Below are 21,252 nucleotides of genomic sequence, written 5' to 3'. Positions count from 1 at the left end.
GTTCATAGACACCGGCCCCACAACATGAACAGGACACAAGACCATCAGGAGTCGCTCCAATATAAGCATCACTGAGTGAGATTATTAAGCCACTTGCTTCCAAAGCCACACCTTCATGAAGGCATGTGGCACGTAACTCGTACTGAGCTCTTGCATTCTTCTCTTCTTTTCTGCCCCATTTTAGGGCAGGCAGCATGAACAGGCTTTCCAACTTCACAAATCTTTTTCAGCAAGCTCATAGGCGGTTTCTCAAATCCGGCATGGCACACATCATAGAAAACTGAAGCAGTCACCCTGCCTAGTCTGTACAAAAACCATTTGCGAGATTTTGCTTGGCCACGGGTTTGCTCTTCAATGAGACTCTGAGCCCTATTGCTTAGTTTCAGTGAACTAATGCAGAACACTCTGATATTAGGTCAGTCCAGTTCTTATCAAGTGCAGCTGGGTCATATAAGGACTTGGGCATTGCACCAGGGTACTTGGAGATCTCTGGGATATAAGGTTCACAGTAAGGTCCCAACAATGAAAGTACGGCTGGCTTGACAAGTGCATAAGTCCAACCCCACTGATACAGACTCGATGAGGCCTCCTCCTGCTCCTGCTTAATCTGTTAAGGAATTTCTCGTATGCCTCTTGCGGAGGTACAGGGTGAGCAGCAGCAGGAGGAGGCCTCATCGAGTCTGTGTCAGTGGGGTTGGAGTTATGCACTTGGTCAAGCTTTTCTTTCGTTTTTTTTTTTGTTTTTTTTTTGCTGATGAGAAGTCGAGCCTTGCTATTGGTCCTTTTGATACGTGCAGTTTCTTCGGTGGTAGCCAGCTGCAAAAAACAGCTGCAACATGTGAACACACCTCGCCCACCCCTGCCATGCAGGAGCAGTGGGCAGTTACAACGTCTCCGTCACTCTCCAGTAGGATCCAGACAGCAAGTGGCTTGTCTCGCAAGCTTTGTGAGTGAGAGACCTGAAATACAGCATGGCACAAACGAGGACATAAGATAAAGCTTCAAAAATAATCCTTCAGCTGTCATCGTATCCCAAGAGACCGTTTTCGTGTAAGGCGATGTGAAATTTCAGAGAAGAAGGTGAAGCACCCTGGAGAGCTTGTGCAAAACTGAAATATGATTGAGCGCGGGTGAGTGTACATAGGAAAGTTCGAGGTGCCGTAAATTATATATATATACATTTTTTTCTTTTCGTGAGGGGGGAGTGGGATTCATGTCGTAGACGACCTTTGGCTCAAGTTGCCTGATATCATAGATTCACGACGATGCGACGCTCTGAAGCCCGTTTATTTTCGCCTAGCCTGTCGGGTGTGTGTATGTGCAGGTCTACACGATATGTGGTCGGGTAAGGTAAGGCCCCCAGGTCAGCCAACGCGCTGGCGCCCTGCGCGTGAAGTGCATCGTCCCGAGATCACAATCGCGCGCTTACAGTGTTATTTTAAATAAAACACTGGTTCAGGCTCAGGTGTGTCGCGATTCATCAATGCTCCAACAATGGAAGTGCAAAGAATATGCTGTAGACATACCTCTGAGATTACCAGGACTGTGTTGCCTTGTACGATCCTCGTTCTCGGTTTCTCAACCCGACCGCTCGTCACGTAATTATGCGCTTCTAAGGATCTGAAAGCCTTCATTTGCTTTTTCGACAGGTAGCTAGTCGAAAGAACAAGGTAGTCGCTGATCTCTACAAGTCCTACTTTCGGATAGTGTTCTTCACCCGGTGAAAATTGCGAACGGTCCATCGTGTATACGGATCCCCGCCGCACAACGCAACCTTCTCTTCGTACCGTTTTCTGTCCGCGCTATTGCGTCTTCGTCTTGCGTCCGCGTCTTCTGTCCGCGCAGTGCATCAAGAAACTCTGATGCAGTCCACGATTTCCTTGACATGACACAGCACTACAATGACAACAGAAGTTTGCAAGTCGGTAGGTGCAAAACCATGAAACGTACGCAGTTGCGGATACACTGACATACGCGTGGGCCGGAGATACGCGGACGCGGGTTCACCAGAGGGAGGGATGCAGGAAAGGGTAAAGCTATGTGATGTCATGCGCACCACCTATACGGGTACGTCTCATTTTCTGCATTTTCTGTCAATATGGGGTGCACACGGGCAATATGGGGCTCATATTGCCGACATTTCCTCCATATTGGTTCAAACTTGGCAATATGGGTCCCATATTGCCAAGTTTGAGCCAATACGGGGGAAATGTCGGCAAAACGGATCCCATATTGGACCGGCATCGCCAATGCCCAGTCAGTATGGGCCCATACGTATTCTGGGGTTTTTCAACACAAAATATTTAGGCTATAACGCGACGACAGAGAGGTAGCAAGCGAGCTGGTGGTATAGATCCATAACTTAAAAACCCTGGGTGGGCTATATTGAGACAGTTCAATAGAATTTCAACAGAATTTCCATAATAGTTTGGACACAACATTGCTGCCTCCTCGTACGTAAGAAAAGGGATAGCGGATTTTCTAAATGTTCATCTCCGAGGAAGAACCGAGCCTGTGTCGCACTGGCTTCGTATAAAACTTGAGCTAAGAACCCTCTTCATTCATAAGCGGAACAAAGTACATGCTCGTGAGCGTGCTGCACAACTTAACTAACTAGTTGAGAAAGCCCTAGTGGTAAGACGTGGTGCTCCTTTGACTCCTCTTAGGATAAAATCTTAGACCAGACATCTTGAACTCGTGAGACGTTCATCGTTGGCTCGCTAATTCATTTTGCATTCAAAACCAGCAGGCCTAAAACCTCGCGTTACCTGCACAGCTCGCTGGTTCGACAGAATCAATACCTCATGTCTCGCTGTTTCTTGCCTGATGACGCCTGAACCGGCATACATTCGTCGGATAATGCAAGAGCACGTTCTCGCCAAGAGGACACGCGTGCTCTCCCAACCGTGATTCCACTTTTTTTTTCTCGGTGTCATTTGCCCCGATGCTAGACTGAACATAAGGTTCGCCATCGTTATTTTTTAAGTTGACTCGCTCCAAAAGTCACGCAACGGAACTTGAAAGTCCTCTTGGTAGGCTAGGATTTTAAACGAACGTTGCGATTGGCCTTCGGGCGGGAGCTGGTGACGAGTTACAGGCAAGTAATGCATTTATCGCGCGTTACGGAATAACTAAAGGTTGAGCTTTGGGCCCCAGAACTCAGTTTATCTGAGGTTTCCGCCGTTTGGGGAGACATCATGCCCCATGAACTTGATTCCAGCGCCTTAAGAAACTTAAACGTGGTATATGTCCTTGTCCGTACAATCTCCCTGCCGAGTCTTCCACTGCTTTTTGGCCACAGTTGCGTTCGTGCATCCTGAACCATTTTAACAATATCCTGTGCGGTTGCTGACTTGAATCAGAGTTCACAACGGGGCTTGTAGTATGGATACCTAAACCGGTTTAGGTCGATACGCAACGTATTGAATCGCAGTCAATCACGGCTATAAGGCGTTTGACTGCTGTCCTTGGAGCCCGCGATTTTCTCCCCACGTTTGATGCACCCATGCCAATGTTGCGCGGAACCTGACCGAAACATCTGTTTAACTCGGCTAATTGCCTACACAGACAAACGCCGCGCCCCCGGTTCTGTTGTTTTATTCCCTACCAGAAACAGGTGTTCAAACGTGTACATCACAATTTTGTTGCTCTCCGCCCTTCTCCCACACTACTATATGTTTCCGATAACGTCATTACCTTATTGTGCAACATCTATAAAGTTGTAGTGCCAGGTAGAGCTACACAGCGAAAAAAAAATCATTCGCAAATGATGGCAATGCGAATCCGTAAAGTTTCCGGACCGTATTATATTTTTGGTAAATGCATCCGCTACTTATTAATTTTTGTCTTTTTTAAAGCCACCTTTATCTGCATGTTAACCTTGGGAGCTTAAAGGCGTTTTTGTAAGGGTTTGAAAAGAAATAGGGTAAGGTGGGGCAAGATGAGACAGAAATTTGCAATTGAATATGAAATTTTATTTTTCGTGTTTAAAAAAAAAAAAAAAACTAGCCATAGACACATTCTCAGGGGTCTAGAGCTTCTGATCTATAAATGCAGAACGTAGCATGCTGTGCAGTAGTATGACGTAGTATGATGCAGACGTAGTCGGTCTAAAATAAAAACCAGAACAAGAAATCCAAAAATACAGATTGTCTCATCTTGCCCCAACCCAAGGGGAAAGACGAGAGATCGCATGGGGCAAGGTGAGACACGCCGTGGTAATGAACTGTACAAATTGACCTCTCCCTGTTTGTGAACAAATGACGTCATAGTGTTCGACAGCGCCACCAATTTGGTAGAGTCGAACTACGCTCGAAGCTAGAGGCGAACAAGGTCGCGCCCAAAAGCCACGGTTTTGAGGGGATTACGATGGTCCCTGAAAGGGACGCGACCTTCGGTCCTACTTTTCTTTCAGTAGGAGGCAGCGAACAAGTGCCCATTCGTGGAACCCAGCCCTCCCCTTCCGATTTGTTTCAGTTTCAGACTGTCTACCAACGTCAGGATGACGTTTCTCTGGTAGAGGTCTATTAGTTCTTGCAATCCAAGCAGACAAAGTAAAGCCCTTGGGCCCACCGTCCACATGATGTGCAATAAAACCACACAGAACCAGGCGCTATTTTGCTCCACTGTCCTTCGGAAACAAGGCACCGCTAGTCTGATGCGTAGCTGGTCGCTGGCTTTTGCTTGCGCTTCTGCTTTGCTGGAAATATCCTATAGGAAACTGGAAATTTTGCTGGAAAATCCCAGGCAATATGCAAAAAAGAAATCCCTGATGAACAAGCATAACGCCACTTAACAGTTGACCTATCCGTTCCTAAATGACATTAAATTTAAATTGCATTGAATTTAAATTACATTAAACTGTCGCGTCTTGCCCCGTGCATATCATCGGATGCATTAATTTTTCTGTTCAGCACCGAATAACCAAGAGTACCCATATTTTGCTTATATCTAGATGAAAGAATAGAGAAATATGATGTAGACTTACATTTACAGGTTAATCCTGCGAAACGCTGCTCGGCACAGGTGACAAGAAAAAGTACTGCATAAAATCACGCCTTCTCGGCAGGTCTTTACATTCCAGGCAGAAGTAACCGACAGATTTTTTTTTCTCTTCAACGCATACACCAATCCTGACAATTTTCACGTGCAATAAAGCGGACATACAGAGCCACCTATGAGTAAAGTTTCAACCGCATTGAGCAACGCGTCTCTGAGACAGGCGGCGTCGAACAAAAAATGTCGCGTCTTGCCCCGTGTCTCATCTTGCCCCACCGTACCCTACGTCCGGTGGAATAGAAATTAGAGTTACCAAGCCCTGGGATACATATTCGCACAGAAAGTACGAGTGCAGCGCGCGGTCCGGGCGCACTGGACAGCTTTTAATCCTTTATCTCGCGGATCAGAAAAGCTCCCTCCGTCGCCTGCCAGTCTGCAACGTCACGTCTTTCGTCCAATAGTGAGACGCGCGCCTTCTTTTTTCTTTCTTCCTCTTTGTGGTTGTATTTGGCGCCGCTCGTTCCATGTCTAACACACAGCAGTCGTCCGGTCGCCCCGCTAGCAGACGATGCTTGGCAGCCAATAAAAGTGCTCGACGATCTAACGTCACACCACGCAAGAAGGAGGAGACCGATCTTCAACTTGTGTTCGAGGTGCCTTCCATGCTTCTTTAACGAACTTGCTTGCGGTGTTGACCGCCTACAGTCGACGGAGAACGTAACATCAAGCCCCCACCGAGATCTCGGTGCAAGCACGGCAAGCTCCAGACACTTTATTTGGGGCCGATCACAGCATGGTATTGCTCTCACGCTCAACTGTTCTGCACACGCTTTCGCAGCACTGGCAGCAAACTGCTCAGTATATTTCCTTGGAAAGCCAAGAAGCCTCATGAAGCGGGAGATGTCTGCATGCAACGTACTTTTCATATGGCTGCTAAATGACGCGTGAAAGTGAGATATTGATCCCCACAGAAATGTCTCCAATAACGTCATGCGGAATCTTTCCTTTCCGCTTACAGAGATTATGCGTTTGCTTGTTTGTTTATTTATTTGTCTGTGTTTTTGTTGTTTGTTTGTTCTTTGTTTGTGTGTGTGTGTATGTTTAGTTGTTTTCCTCGTTTCAATACTCATGGGAAAAAGAAATGTTTTTGCGTGAATCCAATGGGGACCCCGAAAGTAACAAGGGGGAACAAATCTAATTCTTTATCTTACATTGACACGCAATCACCATTCCATCTCGTTGAATCTAAAGGACACGCGTTTGCTTCATTACATAACAGAAGTTTCCTTTCAACCGAAACAACAAAGGCTTCGATACAAAAGAAAGAATAGAACGCTGGAGGCGTTTTGTATTCTATCTCTGTACTTTGAATAGAGTTGCAAAAACTAAAGAAGTGCAAACACGAAGCTGATTAGCAATTCAAAAGCCGGCGCAAAACATTTTTCCTTGAGCTTGTGCATGCATAAGGACGCCTCCGCAACTCATTTTCCGCATCGGCTGCGAAGAGCATAACACGATATATGTATAACAAAGGAACTGCGCGAGATGTTGAGTGTAGCAAAAACGTTTAGGGTTAGATGGCACTATCTAGAGCAAGTTCAGAATGAGTGAAAGCACACATATTGAATGAAGATATATTAATAATTTTATATCATACCTGCCCATGTTATTGTAATCACTTGAGCGGGAATTATAGCAAATAAATATAGAGAAATTGCGGAATTAAGTCTGGCATTTCCTTTAGGAGCAAGACCCATATTATACTTCGCTGATAGCGTTACTCTAAGGTTAATTCGGTCTTCCAGTGTATAGTTTCTGTCTGTGTCTTTACGTGCGTCACTTGAAATATCAAGCATTGCGGCCAATTAGTACCAGCCTTACAGCTTAACAGTCCTGACGAAGAAGGGGAAAAAAGACTGTGTCGCAGCCGGTCGTTGTAAAGCATAGACGTTGTTCTAACTCCTTTCTTACCTGTACGGTAGACGTCTCGGCCCTGATATTACGAGGAGCCGACGTGACCGCTGTCCAGATAGTCAGTCTTCGAACGACATTGCAACAGTTCGCCGCATCTTCATTCGCCATATGACCACACAGCGAAAGCTATCATACCTTTGCAGCCACAACGCTTGTACTGTAGTTCCACTCCTTGATCCCGACTGAAGTGACTAAACCCCGATGCAGATTAAGTGCCCCTCACTATATTTCACTAGCGACCGCGTACCTCGTCCACGGTCTATAAGAGATGCCGTGAGCTTATTACCTGCGGAAGCCCCATCATCGGATGGCATCGCCATTTCCCTGACGGCATCCAACATTGAACGCTCATTAATTGGCGACGATACTGAAGTTAACGGGTGGAAGTGAGCGACCGTAATTAAATATGGCTGCCGGCGGCCACATGGAAGAGTCCGCTCCATTGATCGGTCAGGCTCATGCAGCATAGGAGCAAGGTTATTTGCCAGCGATCAGCTGAAAGGAATAATAGGGGTTAAAAAAGAGTGTGAATATTACGACAGGTTCCATATGCAACGGAAGTGTCAATCGCTTCCTGATGCTCGGTGCGTTACGTTGTTCATTAAATTGATGGGAGTGCTGTCATGTACTTGGGGTAGTGTGGTATTTCTTCAACTTAGAACCTCGTATCTCATTGGCGTAGTCAGCTGGGAGGTTTCGGGGTTCATATCCCCGAACTCTTACATTTTGTAATGTACATTTGGAAAAAGAAAAACGGGGGCAAAAAAATTCCCGTATATATTTTTCGGGATGCGCTACTGTCGTATCTACTTGCATCTTTCACAAAAAAGGAAATCAGAATTGAAGAGAATCTTTGAAAGCATATTCGTGTACCTTTGAGTTCCCCTTTCATTTTTTCTTTTTCTTGACAATAAATTAGCCCTCCCCCTTTTAGTTATTGAGAAGCAAGCTTGTGCTCTTTCTGCGGTGCTTCTTATGTCAATTCCTAGATTAGGTTAGATTAGAAGTAGATTCATTGATTCATTCCTTCTATCCACAGTTTATATTAATTATCTATCCTCCTCCCTTGTCCTATGCTCTTAAAACAGATGGCGGTGGTGCTGGTGTTGACGACATCGGCTTGCCGTTGTTGACCTCACTCATGTGGACAGTGTCACGACTGTAGCCGAGGTAACATGAGATTGTATGATATGAGACAATATGATGACGGTCGAAACTTAAGATGTAGGTCGGTCACTGGCAGGTTTGGTCAGGGGCCCCGTAAGCAATAAGAAACTATATCTCATGTAGCCTTTAGCCGAGTCCAGATTCCTGGAGGAAGCAGACTAGGCTGCGAGTTTTGGAGTATCTTTCCGTGAGAGATCATCTGGGATGAAGGACATCATCCAGCGTGCAATTCCAGCAATGTCCCAAGGTCCCGCACCTCAGCATATGCACTGCAATGAAGCAGGATGTGCTCCGTTGTTTCGACAACAACAACAACTGTATTACAAGATGATGAATGGGGAGTTTCATCGCCAGGGGCGATACTCTACCCCATTCCTGGTGGTGATGCGGGGAATTAAATAATGAGCCCTTTCACAATAAGGATCGAAGTCCTATGTTCACGAGACAGCTGAACGAGTCGTTCAGGCTAACGAAACGAGCAACTTTATCGATGCTTTGCTGTGGTCACAATCTGTGCTCCTCGTGAAGCTTCTTCTTTGTGGTTATTGTGCACGTTGCAAGCGCTCACGCGTTGTGATGTCACCGACCTGAGCGAAGAGCAGGCTGGCAGCGAGGCTGCATTTTCTCCGACCAATAGGCAGGGTGTCGAACCGCAAACAATACGGGTTCGGTTCGGGTACGGGTTCGCGTTGCTTTGATTTCGTTCCGGTTCAGTTCCGATTCGGCCATGCCAAAAATCGAACCGATTCGCAAACCGGTTCTCAATCTCGAACCGGTTCACGAACCGGTTCAACGCTTCTATTTTATATGTTCCATAAAACTGCTTTTATCAGGAAATGCGTGGCTAATAGCGTACCGCTGTTGTCTGCATTGACGTTTTTAGCGCTCAGGTACTCACTGTAGCGAGAGAAAGGAGAAATGGATGAAGCGGTCGTAGACCTGCTACTTTCTGTTCCTAAAATCTCTTTTTGCACACGCACAGTGCCAGCAAGATACACTTAAAGGAAGCCTAATAAGATGGACAGCGTTACATAGACGACGGTACTTGCCGGCAGACTGCATTCGCAGCGTGAATCGATCTGAAACCGTACTGAAGCATGTCGAAAATAAGCCTGCCAGCCTTATTCTGTCCGAGCTCACAGCAGTGTACTAGTTAATCCACAACGCAAAGGCAACAGGCGACACAACTGCACTACCAATAAGCAGAACTGCATTTACTTTTCAAACAACGACCACTCAAACAGGCACTCTTCTGCGTACGCTACTTCTCCACGTCTCATGTCTCTAACTAGTGTAATTTTTACTGCTCAGGTGTAAAGGAAAATGTTTTGGAGCTTACTTAATCACATATTCGTCCTATAGAGCTACATAACTGGCCTACTCCATTCCTGTTTCATTCGTCCGCTTGGCGCCTCGTCTCTGAAGAGTCGACGCCGCAGCGCGTGCGTGGGGCGCTAGACACGGCGCTCACAAGGACAACTGCGCTTCAGCGTGTTAAAAAGACGCTGAGAGTATACTTACTATATGTCCTTGTTTGTCTGCTAGGTGATAATTTCCGAAATTCATGATGTGGACGTGTGATGATGATACCAATGTGTCTTCGTTCTGGGATTGAGAGGAACTCTTATGCTGACTTATTTTATGTCCGAACCATTTTGTTGCGAACCGGTTACCGCTATTATTTTTTACGGTTCTGCTCCGGTTCGGGTTCAACAGTGTCATGAAAATTTCGGTTCGGGTTCGGGTACGGTTCCGGCAAAATTAACGGTTCGGGTACGGTTTTCGGTTCGGGTTCGGGTTCGGTTCGACACCCTGAATAGGACTGTTTCATTTGTTCCGATAGCTCGCATTCTCGTGCTCTCATACATGCTCGTTCCGTTCCAATGTTCGTTCCCATGCTCGTTCATCATCTTCTCCTTTTTCTTTCCGTCCCAATATATGGCTCGCTAGTCGTGTGAAAATAATGAACAAGTAATACGTCAATGTAAGGATAATCGTCGAGCAGTACGCAAAACATTGTAAATCATATTCCTGCCCTGACGATGGTGTCGGGTGAGAATGGTCTTAAGTATGACACGAAAAGCAGTGTGTGCTGAGTTCTAGGGCACATGGGAGTCCGAGGCCAAAAAGGGGAAGACGTAGTGGTATCAGAAGTATCAAAAGAAGAAAGAGGAGGAGGCTGCCATTTCTCCTCAACGAATACACTCATTTGATTACCTTTATGTAAAATTTTCCTTCAAGAATGGAAGTACAACGCGCAGCCGTACTGTCAGGCTTCATAAACAGTAGACTTAAAATAAATTCGCAGTGCAATAAAACGTTTTCCTAGTGAGCTTGAACAGAACGTTACTGAACTGTTTTAATTCCGTGTTAGCACCGCGAAGCAAGAGAATGTTATGGAACTGTTCAAGACAAATCTACCTCAGGAAATGTACAGAATGCCTTGCTCTTCACATTCACTACCACACCAACACTATGTCCGCAATGTACTATTAAAAAGAAGAATTCGGAAACTACTATAGGCGCCTTTGTTGTTCATAACAACACCCGTAGCTATCAAGACGGCGTGAAGTATACGGTCACAAGTCCTCACAAACGGTGCGGACAGCGTTTCTTAGCGGACGGAACAACTTTACAAAATCTGTCTCGTCCAGTTGAAAGGCATCCTGACGCCATCACGTCCATGGGGCACAGTTAGCCGCTTGTGTGATCGCCCAAGCGAAGAATCCTTCCGCCATCTTTCATTGGCAGCTTCAACGTCAGCGAGTCGTTAGGAATAACGAAACGAAGAACCTTGTCGACGCTCTGCTGCGGCACAATCTCTGCTCCTCGTTTAGCTTCTTCGTTGAGGCTATCGTGCTCGTTACGAGCCCTTACGTGTTGTGATGTCACCGCCCTGAACGAACAACAAAAAACAACAACAACAAATAAATTAATGAAATGAATGGGGAAATTCGCCACATAAGGCGCGGCCCACTACCTCACGAACTACAGCTGCCAACGAGGCTGCAATCTTTTAGACAAATGGGGTTGTTTAATTTTATTTGGATAGCTCGCATGGTTTGTCTATGGTTTGTCTATGACTTCCCCATGTCGTTGATTCTGCATGTTACGTGTGAAGTTATGTTCTAGTAGTGTGGCGCCTCGATGATATCCCATGATAATTTTGCAACCTTTGTTGCCCACTAGCCTTACTTGTCTCAGCCAGTCGCAAAAGTCATCCTCTGCTACGTCGGCTCTCGCCGAACTAAGTGCCTACCGAGCCAGACAATAATAACCTCCTCTTCCTCTCTGGGGATCCTTCCAATGAGAGAAGAGCACAGACAAATTCTTATTATACCAACTCTTTCCACCGCGCTTTGATGCGGCCGGCTGTCTTCCGCACTGAACCAGCGGAAGTACACATGTCGGCTTCCTCTCACACTTGGACACTGACACGTAATTACCGGCACGCTGTTCCTTCGCCTTTTTTTTTTCTCTCTCTCTCTCTTTTTTCCAGGTCGAATCTTCCACAGATGGAACTGCAGAGAGTAGCAACGTATGAAACCACACATAATCCAAGCTAGGTCCTGCCATTGCTGTCAACGTGCTTCGTTTCTCGAAGCTTGTTGAGTATTTGTTTTCGAGACAGGGAAAGATCAAATAGCATCGCGGAGTCTCGTTTAGTTATAGAACTGTGTTGAAGTATGGCATGCAGTCGTCGAAAAAGCCAGATAGCGACGGTATTTGAAATGTGTATGTGTGTGAGTGAGAGAGAGAGTGTGTGCGCTTGAGTGATTTTCGCGGCCTTAGTGAAAGTGAGAGTCCCACTGCGAGTAATTTGAAATCGCAGTCTGGAGCCAGGAATCATTCTTCTCTTTTTATTGTTACCAAGCACTGCATTGTAACTCCACAGCAAGGTCGTTTTGACGTGACCGTGCGCTGGAGTACTCATTTTGTATTTACTTATTTATTTATTTATAATAACTGTCTTCGTCAAAAGCATGTTATGCATCGCTATACCTGTTGTCGTCCCGCTCATGGGTTCATGTTGAGCTTTCTTAGTGAAATTATGTGTGCTGTTTATAAATTATTCTTTATTTCGTGGTTCAGTTTGAATTAGATCCTTCGAGCTTTGAACCTGAACTTCAACACTTTATTTTAGTGTGTATGAACGGGAAGGCGGAATTATCGCAATAGGCGATACTGTGTACCCGTTGCTAGAGGCATTTTCGTGAAAGCATAATGGTGAACATCTCGGAGCGAAGCGAAGTCCTATATTGTTCAGTAAGGTAAACAGCCAAGGACTATAAACGGAGTTTCTTCTGAAAGCCAAAGAAGCTTCTTCTGTCCACCCTATCAGCGTGCCATATAAAAGCACGTCCCTCGCGTCCTTTGGACCATTAACAGCTAAGCAGCGCCTTATATTCGGAATGCAGTTTGCTTCGCTGTATAGTGAATCGAGTAACCCATCTGAAAAATGCAACGTGGATATAGAACGTCAAATAAGTTTATCATTGACCTTACTTGTTCCACCACGAGCTATAAGATAAGTTTAACTGGGTTATGGTGCAATGGAGCTAGGTGGCTGCCCTAATGGCGCCTGCAGCTCCAGTTCTTACGCGTTAAAATATGATAATTGGGAGGGATGGCATTTAGAAGCGGTCTCTTATACCGCCATCTTCCGGCAATCTTGCAAAAGGAGAAATGCCTGTTCTCCAGTGCCGCTAGAGTCTGTTGGAGTTGAAGTCTGGCTTGGCTATATCCTGGGCAATGCATGATTATGTGGTATCCTCCTGGATTTTGCATCGTTTGCAAAGATTTGAGTCGGAGAGCCTTAGCTGGTGCCGTGTAGTTCCTGGTACAGTGCTCCAAGTCGTGTGCGGTGTATGGCTGTTTTGACTGATCGTTCAATACCATTTGGTATTATGCTGTCTGCTTCAGGGTCGATGAATGTAAGGCAGTTAATTCTTTGGTCTCATTGTTTGTTTCCATACTACCGTTCTTCCATTCTACTTCTATACTACCGTACGTCTATTCTTCTATTCCGTAGTCTTCTCGTCCCCGTCTTTCTTTCTTTTTTTTTTTCTTCCTCAGCGCAGTGCGGCTCTCCCTTGCTCTTCTTTGTATGTTTGTATCCTTATCGCTTCATTTTCTTATTTACACTGCTAACCGTTCAGCTCCACCAGGTAACTCGTAGGGATAGGTAATGTATACGCAGGAGAGAGTAACCGGAAAGAAGAGAAGTTACGAGGTTTTAGTAGAAATTACGGCAATTTCGGAGTATGTGGTGGTGGTAGTGCATATTTATGATGATATGATTAAACGTGAAGCAGCAATTGTTCTTGCATTATGGATCGCGGTGCGTGCTATTTTTTCGTATGCATCTTATCGACAAGAGAAGAATGCCACGAGTATGATGTACTATGATGTTCTGGCGCAAACGACATTTCCGAATTTCCTTTTGGAAAATAAAGACGTGTTGATGTGGAGTACAGATGATTTTTCAAAACCTGCGAAACATTTTTCGAAGAAGGTCTGCCTACCGTTTCTGTCACAGCCCTGCTATTGTCACCGCTGTTTGTGTACTAGCCTCTATACGAAATGCCAGTGAGTCGGAAGAACTAGAGTCACTAAATAGGGGTACAGAGCATCGCATTCGTTTTCCGCGCCGGAGCCGCCGTTGGGCCAGTCGCCTCAGGTGGTTTCTCCTTACAAGAATGCGCCGTCCATGTTGAGTCCCCTCCATTCAAAATCGGTTTCCTGGGTTGCGAGCTGGCTGACTGCGCGCTGTTCTCGTGCGGAGAAGGGGGACATTGGCGTCCAGTTGCTAGGCGACGTAGCGGCGACGTACCCAAATGGCGGGATCGCTCGCCGGCGTGGCTCAGTGTCGCTACTCTGGTCCCTATTTAGTGACTCCAGGAAGAACTAGACCCCAGCACTTTCGTAGGAGCTTGGACTAGTTTGTGTCTACACTGTAAGAAAAAAAGGAGTAATTTGGGGAGTAATTACAACTTCAAGTACCCCAAAATTTCAGTTGCTCCCCATTTTCATCCCCTGACCGTGAAGCCACGCCGCAAACAATCCCTAGACCGCGTAGACTTCCGTGCATTTGGTCCCGAAAAGGACTAACAGTTGTGGCAATGCATTTAGTCCCCCCCAAGGAACTAAACTGTTCTTTGTTTTCTTCCGTACCTCGTTCCCTCTAAAGGTACAATGCGCAGCTGTCGACTGATGATGAGGTTGGAGATGCATTCGACCGTAAGTTGCTTGTGGGTACCATACGCTAAATTTCATCCCGTAGAGCATCGTAATTTTTGAGAGAGAGAAAGAAGTTGAAGGAAGTAGAAGGTGTTTTGCCAGCGCTGCGAATTTAGGCTTCGAACCACTACATAAATCCCCAGATAAGACTCCTAACCTTCCTTCACGGTCAGCAACGTGCTGTCGGAGGAGGAGATGGACGACGCGCCTCGGTGCAGAAGCCCAGGAGCTCCTGTCACCCAAGGTATCGACACGAACGGGGGGCCCTGTGTGACTCACCGCAGTTCACCGGCCGGAAGGCAACCGGTGAAGCGTCTGCGGCAAGAAGATGAGAATTCTGAGGACCCATTGGAGAAGCTATCCTCAGAGGACACCGAAATAGTCGAGCCAGCTTTGCGAGCCGTTACACAGTTTTTAAGGGACACAAAGCTGTTAGATGGGCTATGACTTGTCTGTGGCGTTCGTCGCCGCTTCGCGACATCTCCAGTGGGTGATGGTGGACGTGTCTGGAATTCCTTTCCTTAGGTGATCTGGGGTAGCCGGCCCTCGTGATGAGGGCTACAATCCCCATTTTTTTCTTTCTTTCAATCAATCAATCAATCATCGTAATTTTTAGATAAACGATAGAAAAGCAAATGGCAGTTTCGCGTCCGGTCCACACACGGTGACGTATAAGCATGAAGTAACGCATCTCGGCTGACGTCAGGAGGATGTGCCGCCGAGATAAAGGTGACCGAGAACTCTCATGAGATACAAGAAAACAGAATGAGCAAGTTTTCCGTGGAATCGGCGCCTTGAGTGCTGGGCAGAGCAGTAATCGAAAGCTGCTGACAGTGACGTCACGACAGGGAAAGTGCTCGCTATAAAATTCAGTCACAGTCGATCCCCGTTTATCCTAGCTTCACTTATCCGGATCCCGCGCTATCCGGATGAAAATCGTGGGGAGAGATTTCAGTCCATGTATTTTAGCCTCATTTATCCGGGCTTCAGCTTCCGGGTCCGGACAAGAATTTCTAGGAACCACTATACGAAAGTACCCAACGGCCTGCCTCACTTATCCGATATTGAGTCAGAGTCAGTGTGCGACATGCATTTTCGCAAGCGGGGGCGACAACCTTGAGGGTAGACCGAACTTTAGTCGTGTTCAACTTAAGCAGGAAAAAAAAAATCTAGTCCGTCAGCTCTCAAAATATTACTGCGCTGGATGGCTGGACGTGGCTGGACGCAGATAGGTCACGTTCTCTCCCTGCGACAGATAATGTAATCCATCATACTCACTCTGCTTCCGTATTGGCTGTTAAGACTGGCCGCGTGACACTACGCTGCGGTAGAAAGTGCGCTCCCCTACTCAGGCGCCGCAGTATTTCTCCCCGCGCGCTATTGCGTCTGCTTATCTCTAACGGCGTATGTAGTTGACGGACTAGATTTCTTTTCCTTCTTATGTTGAACATGACAATACTCCGTACTATATGCTTCAACGATTTCCCTATTTCCCATTCTACCCATGCGGTGTGATGACCCGACCTTTCGTATGGAGCTGCAGAGGAAGGAATGACTTTCAGTCCGAAAGTAAGAACGTCAGTCAAAAAGTACGCTAGCCGATTTCGAGTGGACCTCGACCTCGATGTGGACGGCTGCGATGAAACGTGTGCCATCATTTCTGATGAAGACGTCCTTGATATTGTCAGTTGCAATGACGACAGCCGTGAATCAGATGACGACACTGAAAAAGCACGTGTGATGACACTCCAAGAGGCCCGAAATGCACTCGGAGCAGATCTAGTGTTTTTTGGAGCAAGAAAGTAATGTTCCTGAAGTTAGTGCCATAACGAAGAGCTTAGGAGAGCTTAGTTAGTTAGTTAGTTAGTTAATAAATTAGTAAAATAAAGTAAACCTGGGAGCTTTCAGCAACCCACCATGGGTGCTCTGTTGCAGGAGCTGCTGTATAGCTATTACACCCTCTGAATCAAAATCCTCACAGCAATCAAAACAAATCGCAGCGGGATCCCTCACATTCTCACGGGCACTCAATCAATAGAGCGGGAAAACAATATAACACACTACAGTTCTACAAAATACGGTGTCAGCAGATCACACTAAGATGGAGTTCGCACTTAGTGTTCCCAACACAGTTGTGAGACCAGTGTCACTCCAGAAGGCTACCAGCAGACGGATTGCCTTTCGTTGATTGCGCGAAGTACCCCGTTGAGTATCCGCGCGGAGTATCCGGGGAGCTTGTTGATCTAGCAATCTTGCACAAATGAGTATGGTCATGTGCATTACGAAATAATACGGGCCTCGTGGACAGCTCAAAACATCGTGTTTCACTTATCCGCATGCGCCGCTATCCGGACATTTTCGCTGGGAACAGTCAAGTCTGGATAAACGGGGGTCGACTGATAAACGATTGGCTGCGAGTTGATTTGAAATATTTTATATGGTGATGTTATGTCGTCAAAGTTCCCTGTGAAGTCGGCCCAGGACGCACGATCCCCCCTGCAATAGTCGTGACGTTGTCCGCCTGAGCGTGGTCGACTACGGCAAGTAGTCGACCACCACCACCACACGGTAATTCTGCGCATCATCAAAAATAACGTGATTGTTTTGCTTCTTCGTTCGTCTGGGTCCAAACTGTCGCTCCAAACCGACCTAGTATTATTTTGCCGGTGGCGGGAATGCACAGTTCTCCAACTGCAGGAGCAGAAGATCCCGTTTTCCAATGTGCGAAGCATATGGAGTTTGCGAGGATAGAAGTTGTCTAATAGTGCTGGTGAACAGCCCTTAGCAATAGCCATTATACTAACACACTGAACACATATTAATTAACTGCTCCAGATGCAGTGCCCAACGTAATGACCTCCGAGCCGCCTTGGAAAGACTGCACCACCGTCCTCTAGACTTAGTGAAGCTCCTCGGAGAATGGCCGAGGGTTCTTAGACAGCGTGCGACAGCTGCTTTAATGACACTTCTTGTGGACATTGCAGCGCCTCTAGCTTTTTAGACTTACTGATTTTTATTTTCAAGCGTTTTGGAGTAGCCGGCTCCTGTGTTTCGTAGGAGCCACCATCTCCATATTTTTCTTTCGTAACTCCAACTCCATACTAAGCCCATCTGCTATGGAGAAGAAATAACGAATAAAAAATCGATTGCGGCGATGAGTTACAACTAATAAGAATAGAGTGTCGTTGATGGAATTATGGATTTATAGCTCGTAACAATACGACCTTAATATAGGTCATCATGAATGCGCGACAATACAGAAGCACAGAAAGGCGTTAATATGCAAGATATCCATAAAGATTGTGCCAATGTATCGTAATCGTTAGAGCACCTCACAGCTACATAACCGGTACAAGTTGCTGATTTTTCTTTTTTCTTTCTTTCTTCTTTTTTTTTTTTTTTTTTTGAATGCAGGCATATACAAGTCAGTGAAGTGTCGACAAGCCCGGGCTTCCAGTTCTAAACGTATGGTGCCTAACACGACAAGCAAAATTATTCGATCAGTAACCAGGATATCGGTATTTGCTCGCCGCCATCGTGTAAACAGCTGCTATAGAAGTTGAGAAAAAACGACGTCTGGCGACTGAAGAAGTCCCAAGTCGTACCACATAGTACACGTCAACGTCGACATCCTGCTCTTCATGTGTGCTCTAACTTGCGCACACCGCAATAATGCTGCTAGAAGCATGCCTATAGTAGATGTGGATAGACCTTCCGGTCACGTCTTGCAGCAACCGTTGTTTTCTCCACGCACGGATATGATTGCAGCAAGACGTGCAAGGACTACACAAAGGGACCTCGTGATCCCTCCCAAAGAAATCACGAGAAGTGACGTGCCTTCTCTTGAAGGAACTTCGTTAGTCAATCCTGGATCGATGGATTTCTGCGTGATTGAATAAAAAACATTCTTGATAAATGGTACCCTGTTCGAGTTTCTTGATTTTGTCGAGAGGTCTTTTGTTCTTGCTTTCTTTGTTTTTTTATTATTACTTTTTATCGTTGATCGTCTATTTCTATTTGAAGCTTCAAACTGCGAGCTGTACTGAACAGCGTTTATCACTATTCAAACCCAGGTCGCAAAAAAGTAAAACTTTCCATGTTTCGTTTTTCCTACGAACGCGAGTGTCATGTCATGCGTTTCGTCACTGGAGCCCATTTACAATGGGAGAAGCAGCAGTGTCAGGAAAAATGCAAAGTCTAATGCAAATGCAAAGGAAAAATAGATTGTCTGCTCGAAAGCAGACAATCCTAATCCATTAGCTCAGAGATTGCATACACGCAAAGTATGTTTCCGTATCATTCCTAGCGAGATTTTGCCTATAAGACCAAACTTAGCACTCCAAAAGAGTCTTGTAACTATATACAACGCAGATTCAGAATCTAATCATGCCTCTTTTTTTTCTTTTTTCCTTGCAGCGGCACGAAGTGTGGTGGTGACCGAGGTCCGGCTGTTGTCCGACAGCAACAAGACCCAATACGTGGTGCAGGGTGAAGGTGCTCAACTTCTCTGCTTTTTTCTTCTCTCTCCGCGTGAGGACTTGCGCCGTGTTCTCTGGTACAAAGATGGCGCCGAGGTTTATGTGTGGCGCAAAGGGCGGCGGCCACTCGCGCGCAATCTGTTCGAAAAGCGCGTCGACCTCAACAATCGTTCACCGTCCTTCATTGTCATCAATGGTGCTCACATGGCCATGCAAGGAAACTACACTTGCAAGGTGGAAACAGACCTGGGAGTCTCGCAGAATGACTTCTTCCTGACTGTCATCGTTGGTAAGTGGATCACCACATAAGCACATACTTTTGCTTTTGGTTTGGGCAGCATCCTTTATGTGCCCTTCTTTTCAATTTCAATTTCAATTTCAGTTCCCATTTCACTCCTGCTTCAATAAAGGCCTTAGAGTGCGACGCAGCTCCTAACTCGAGCGGTCATTGGTCATCAAAATTGTTGCGTCGTTACTTATATATATTTAGAATGTCGAACAAATTCACCTTACCGGCGGCGAAATTCTTGTGACAAACAAGGGACAACAAGCAACACTGAACTCGAAAGCTGACCGGCCACATTGGTAACGTCATTACAGTAATAGCGAGTGCGGCAAAGTTTAAAGCATTGTGTAGGGCACGCGAAGAAGTAACATTGTGCCATATTTATGATGCACAAATCTTCCACGGTGGCGTTCCATTCGGCAAATATTAAAAATGTAGCTTTCATTTAAAGAGACTGCCGACTGTTGTCTTTTAGGAAACGCTCGTTTAAAGACTGCTGATACCAAACTCTACGAGAAATATCGAGCAGTCTGTGCGATGCTCAAAACGAGCGCGTTTTCGCTGTAAGCAGTAAGCAGTTAAATTTGCATAAATACAGGCTAGACTGGTAGAGAAACTCCATACCGAGTAAGCACGAGCGAAAACGCGACACAACATAGGCCCGGTGTACCAATGGGTCTCTGTGTTCTGTCGTTTTCGTTTCTGTGTTTGTGTGTTCTGTCGTTCGTTCGTCGTGCCCACGAGTAGGTTTTTTTTTCTTTTTCAGTGAGACGTTTTTATCTCATTTGCTTTCACTCAATGAAGACATTCTGGTTCATTGGAACACATTATTTGTGCGCAGCTCATAGAAGAAAGTTGGACCTCTGTAGGTATTTCTGATTCGTAATAATAATAATTGTCACAAGCACCAAATGCTTAACATAAATGTGCCTCGCATAGTTCATCACTGTTGCACTCAAATAATATTTATATTAGACACGCATACAGATTACTACTAAATTGTATAGTATAATGGACAAACATTGCAAATGGAAACTTTCCGCTGAAAGCAATTGACTGACACTTTTTTTCAAGCCTGGCGTGTGGCGAAGCTTGTGAGGTCTCATTGGAAGAGTCGAGTTGATGATTGATACGTGATTTGAACTCGAAGAGGAATCGGGTTTAACCAGAATTGGTTCGAAACAGATTCGGAGGAGGGGTGTACAATTCGGAGAAATAGAACTTAACCCGAAAACATCGTATCGTATCTATACCCGTTATCTCTTCATCGTCATCAGCCACATTGATGCATCATGCAATCGCCATGGTGGTATACTCTGGTATATACATGACGAACACTGGGGTCAAGATGTAGTGGCTAAATCATGAAAGAATATTCGTCAAACACGATTTAGCAGAGTCCTTGTATGTGTTTGAGGAAATTTATTCAACGACAGCACTAGTATATTACACTACTTAGAATTCATTACAATGAGAAATGCACATGTATATGTTCGTTCCAATGAGCGCCTCTGTTCTATCAATTTGTTAGTTTACCTCCATCCTATACCGCGAGGCAACGTTATGTTATAAGGACCACACAGAGTTGGAAGGAGAGGGCAGTGCAGCGAAGCCTGCAAGCTGTTCTCGACCGCTACCGTTACTACAAAAAATAACGCAATGCTTTACCCTATACTTTTGCTGAAAATACGAAGAAGTTGCATAAAATCTGCAACATCAAAATGTCGCTTACGTGAGCCGTTCATTTGTATACTATAGCGAATTGAGAGAAGACAGTTTTGTAACAAAAAAGTATAATACATATTAATAAGAAATATTCTATTTCTTCTAAAAGTCAACCAAAGTGTATAAGCTGTATCATAAATTATTATACAGCTTGGAAACTTTGGTTTACTTTTAGCAGTAGCTGGGGCTCAAAGTTTCTCTCTCTCTCTCCCTCTATTAGGGGTAAGTCTGTCCGTGTCTAGGTGGACCAGTCACAATGAATAAAAGGAATAAATTTAATCGGTGAAGAAAGTGTGCACTACAACGTTTCGGTACCGGTAATGATATGCACAGCGCTTTCCCGTAAATTTGTAACTAAGATACTTTTCCGGTACCGATGTAAAA

General features: G+C 45.5%; 1 protein-coding gene and 1 long non-coding RNA gene across 3 annotated transcripts in view; one reads left to right on the top strand and one right to left on the bottom strand.

Moving 5' to 3' along the window:
• LOC135385896 (uncharacterized) overlaps positions 1-21,252 on the top strand; it is a 341,034-nt gene that overhangs the window by 269,096 nt on the left and 50,686 nt on the right. For both annotated transcript variants that reach the window (XM_064615501.1, XM_064615500.1), the window contains exon 2: positions 18,796-19,146. In XM_064615501.1, coding sequence (XP_064471571.1) covers positions 18,796-19,146 — 351 coding nt within the window. The remainder of the gene's footprint in view (positions 1-18,795; positions 19,147-21,252) is intronic.
• The window catches only part of LOC135385897 (uncharacterized), a 109,480-nt gene that overhangs the window by 56,760 nt on the left and 31,468 nt on the right, over positions 1-21,252 (bottom strand). The gene's annotated exons all lie outside the window — the stretch shown is intronic.

The sequence above is a fragment of the Ornithodoros turicata genome, chromosome 2 (genome assembly GCF_037126465.1).
Source record: "Ornithodoros turicata isolate Travis chromosome 2, ASM3712646v1, whole genome shotgun sequence".
Taxonomy (NCBI): Eukaryota; Metazoa; Arthropoda; class Arachnida; order Ixodida; family Argasidae; genus Ornithodoros; species Ornithodoros turicata.
This window is presented reverse-complemented; position numbering and strand designations above follow the sequence as displayed.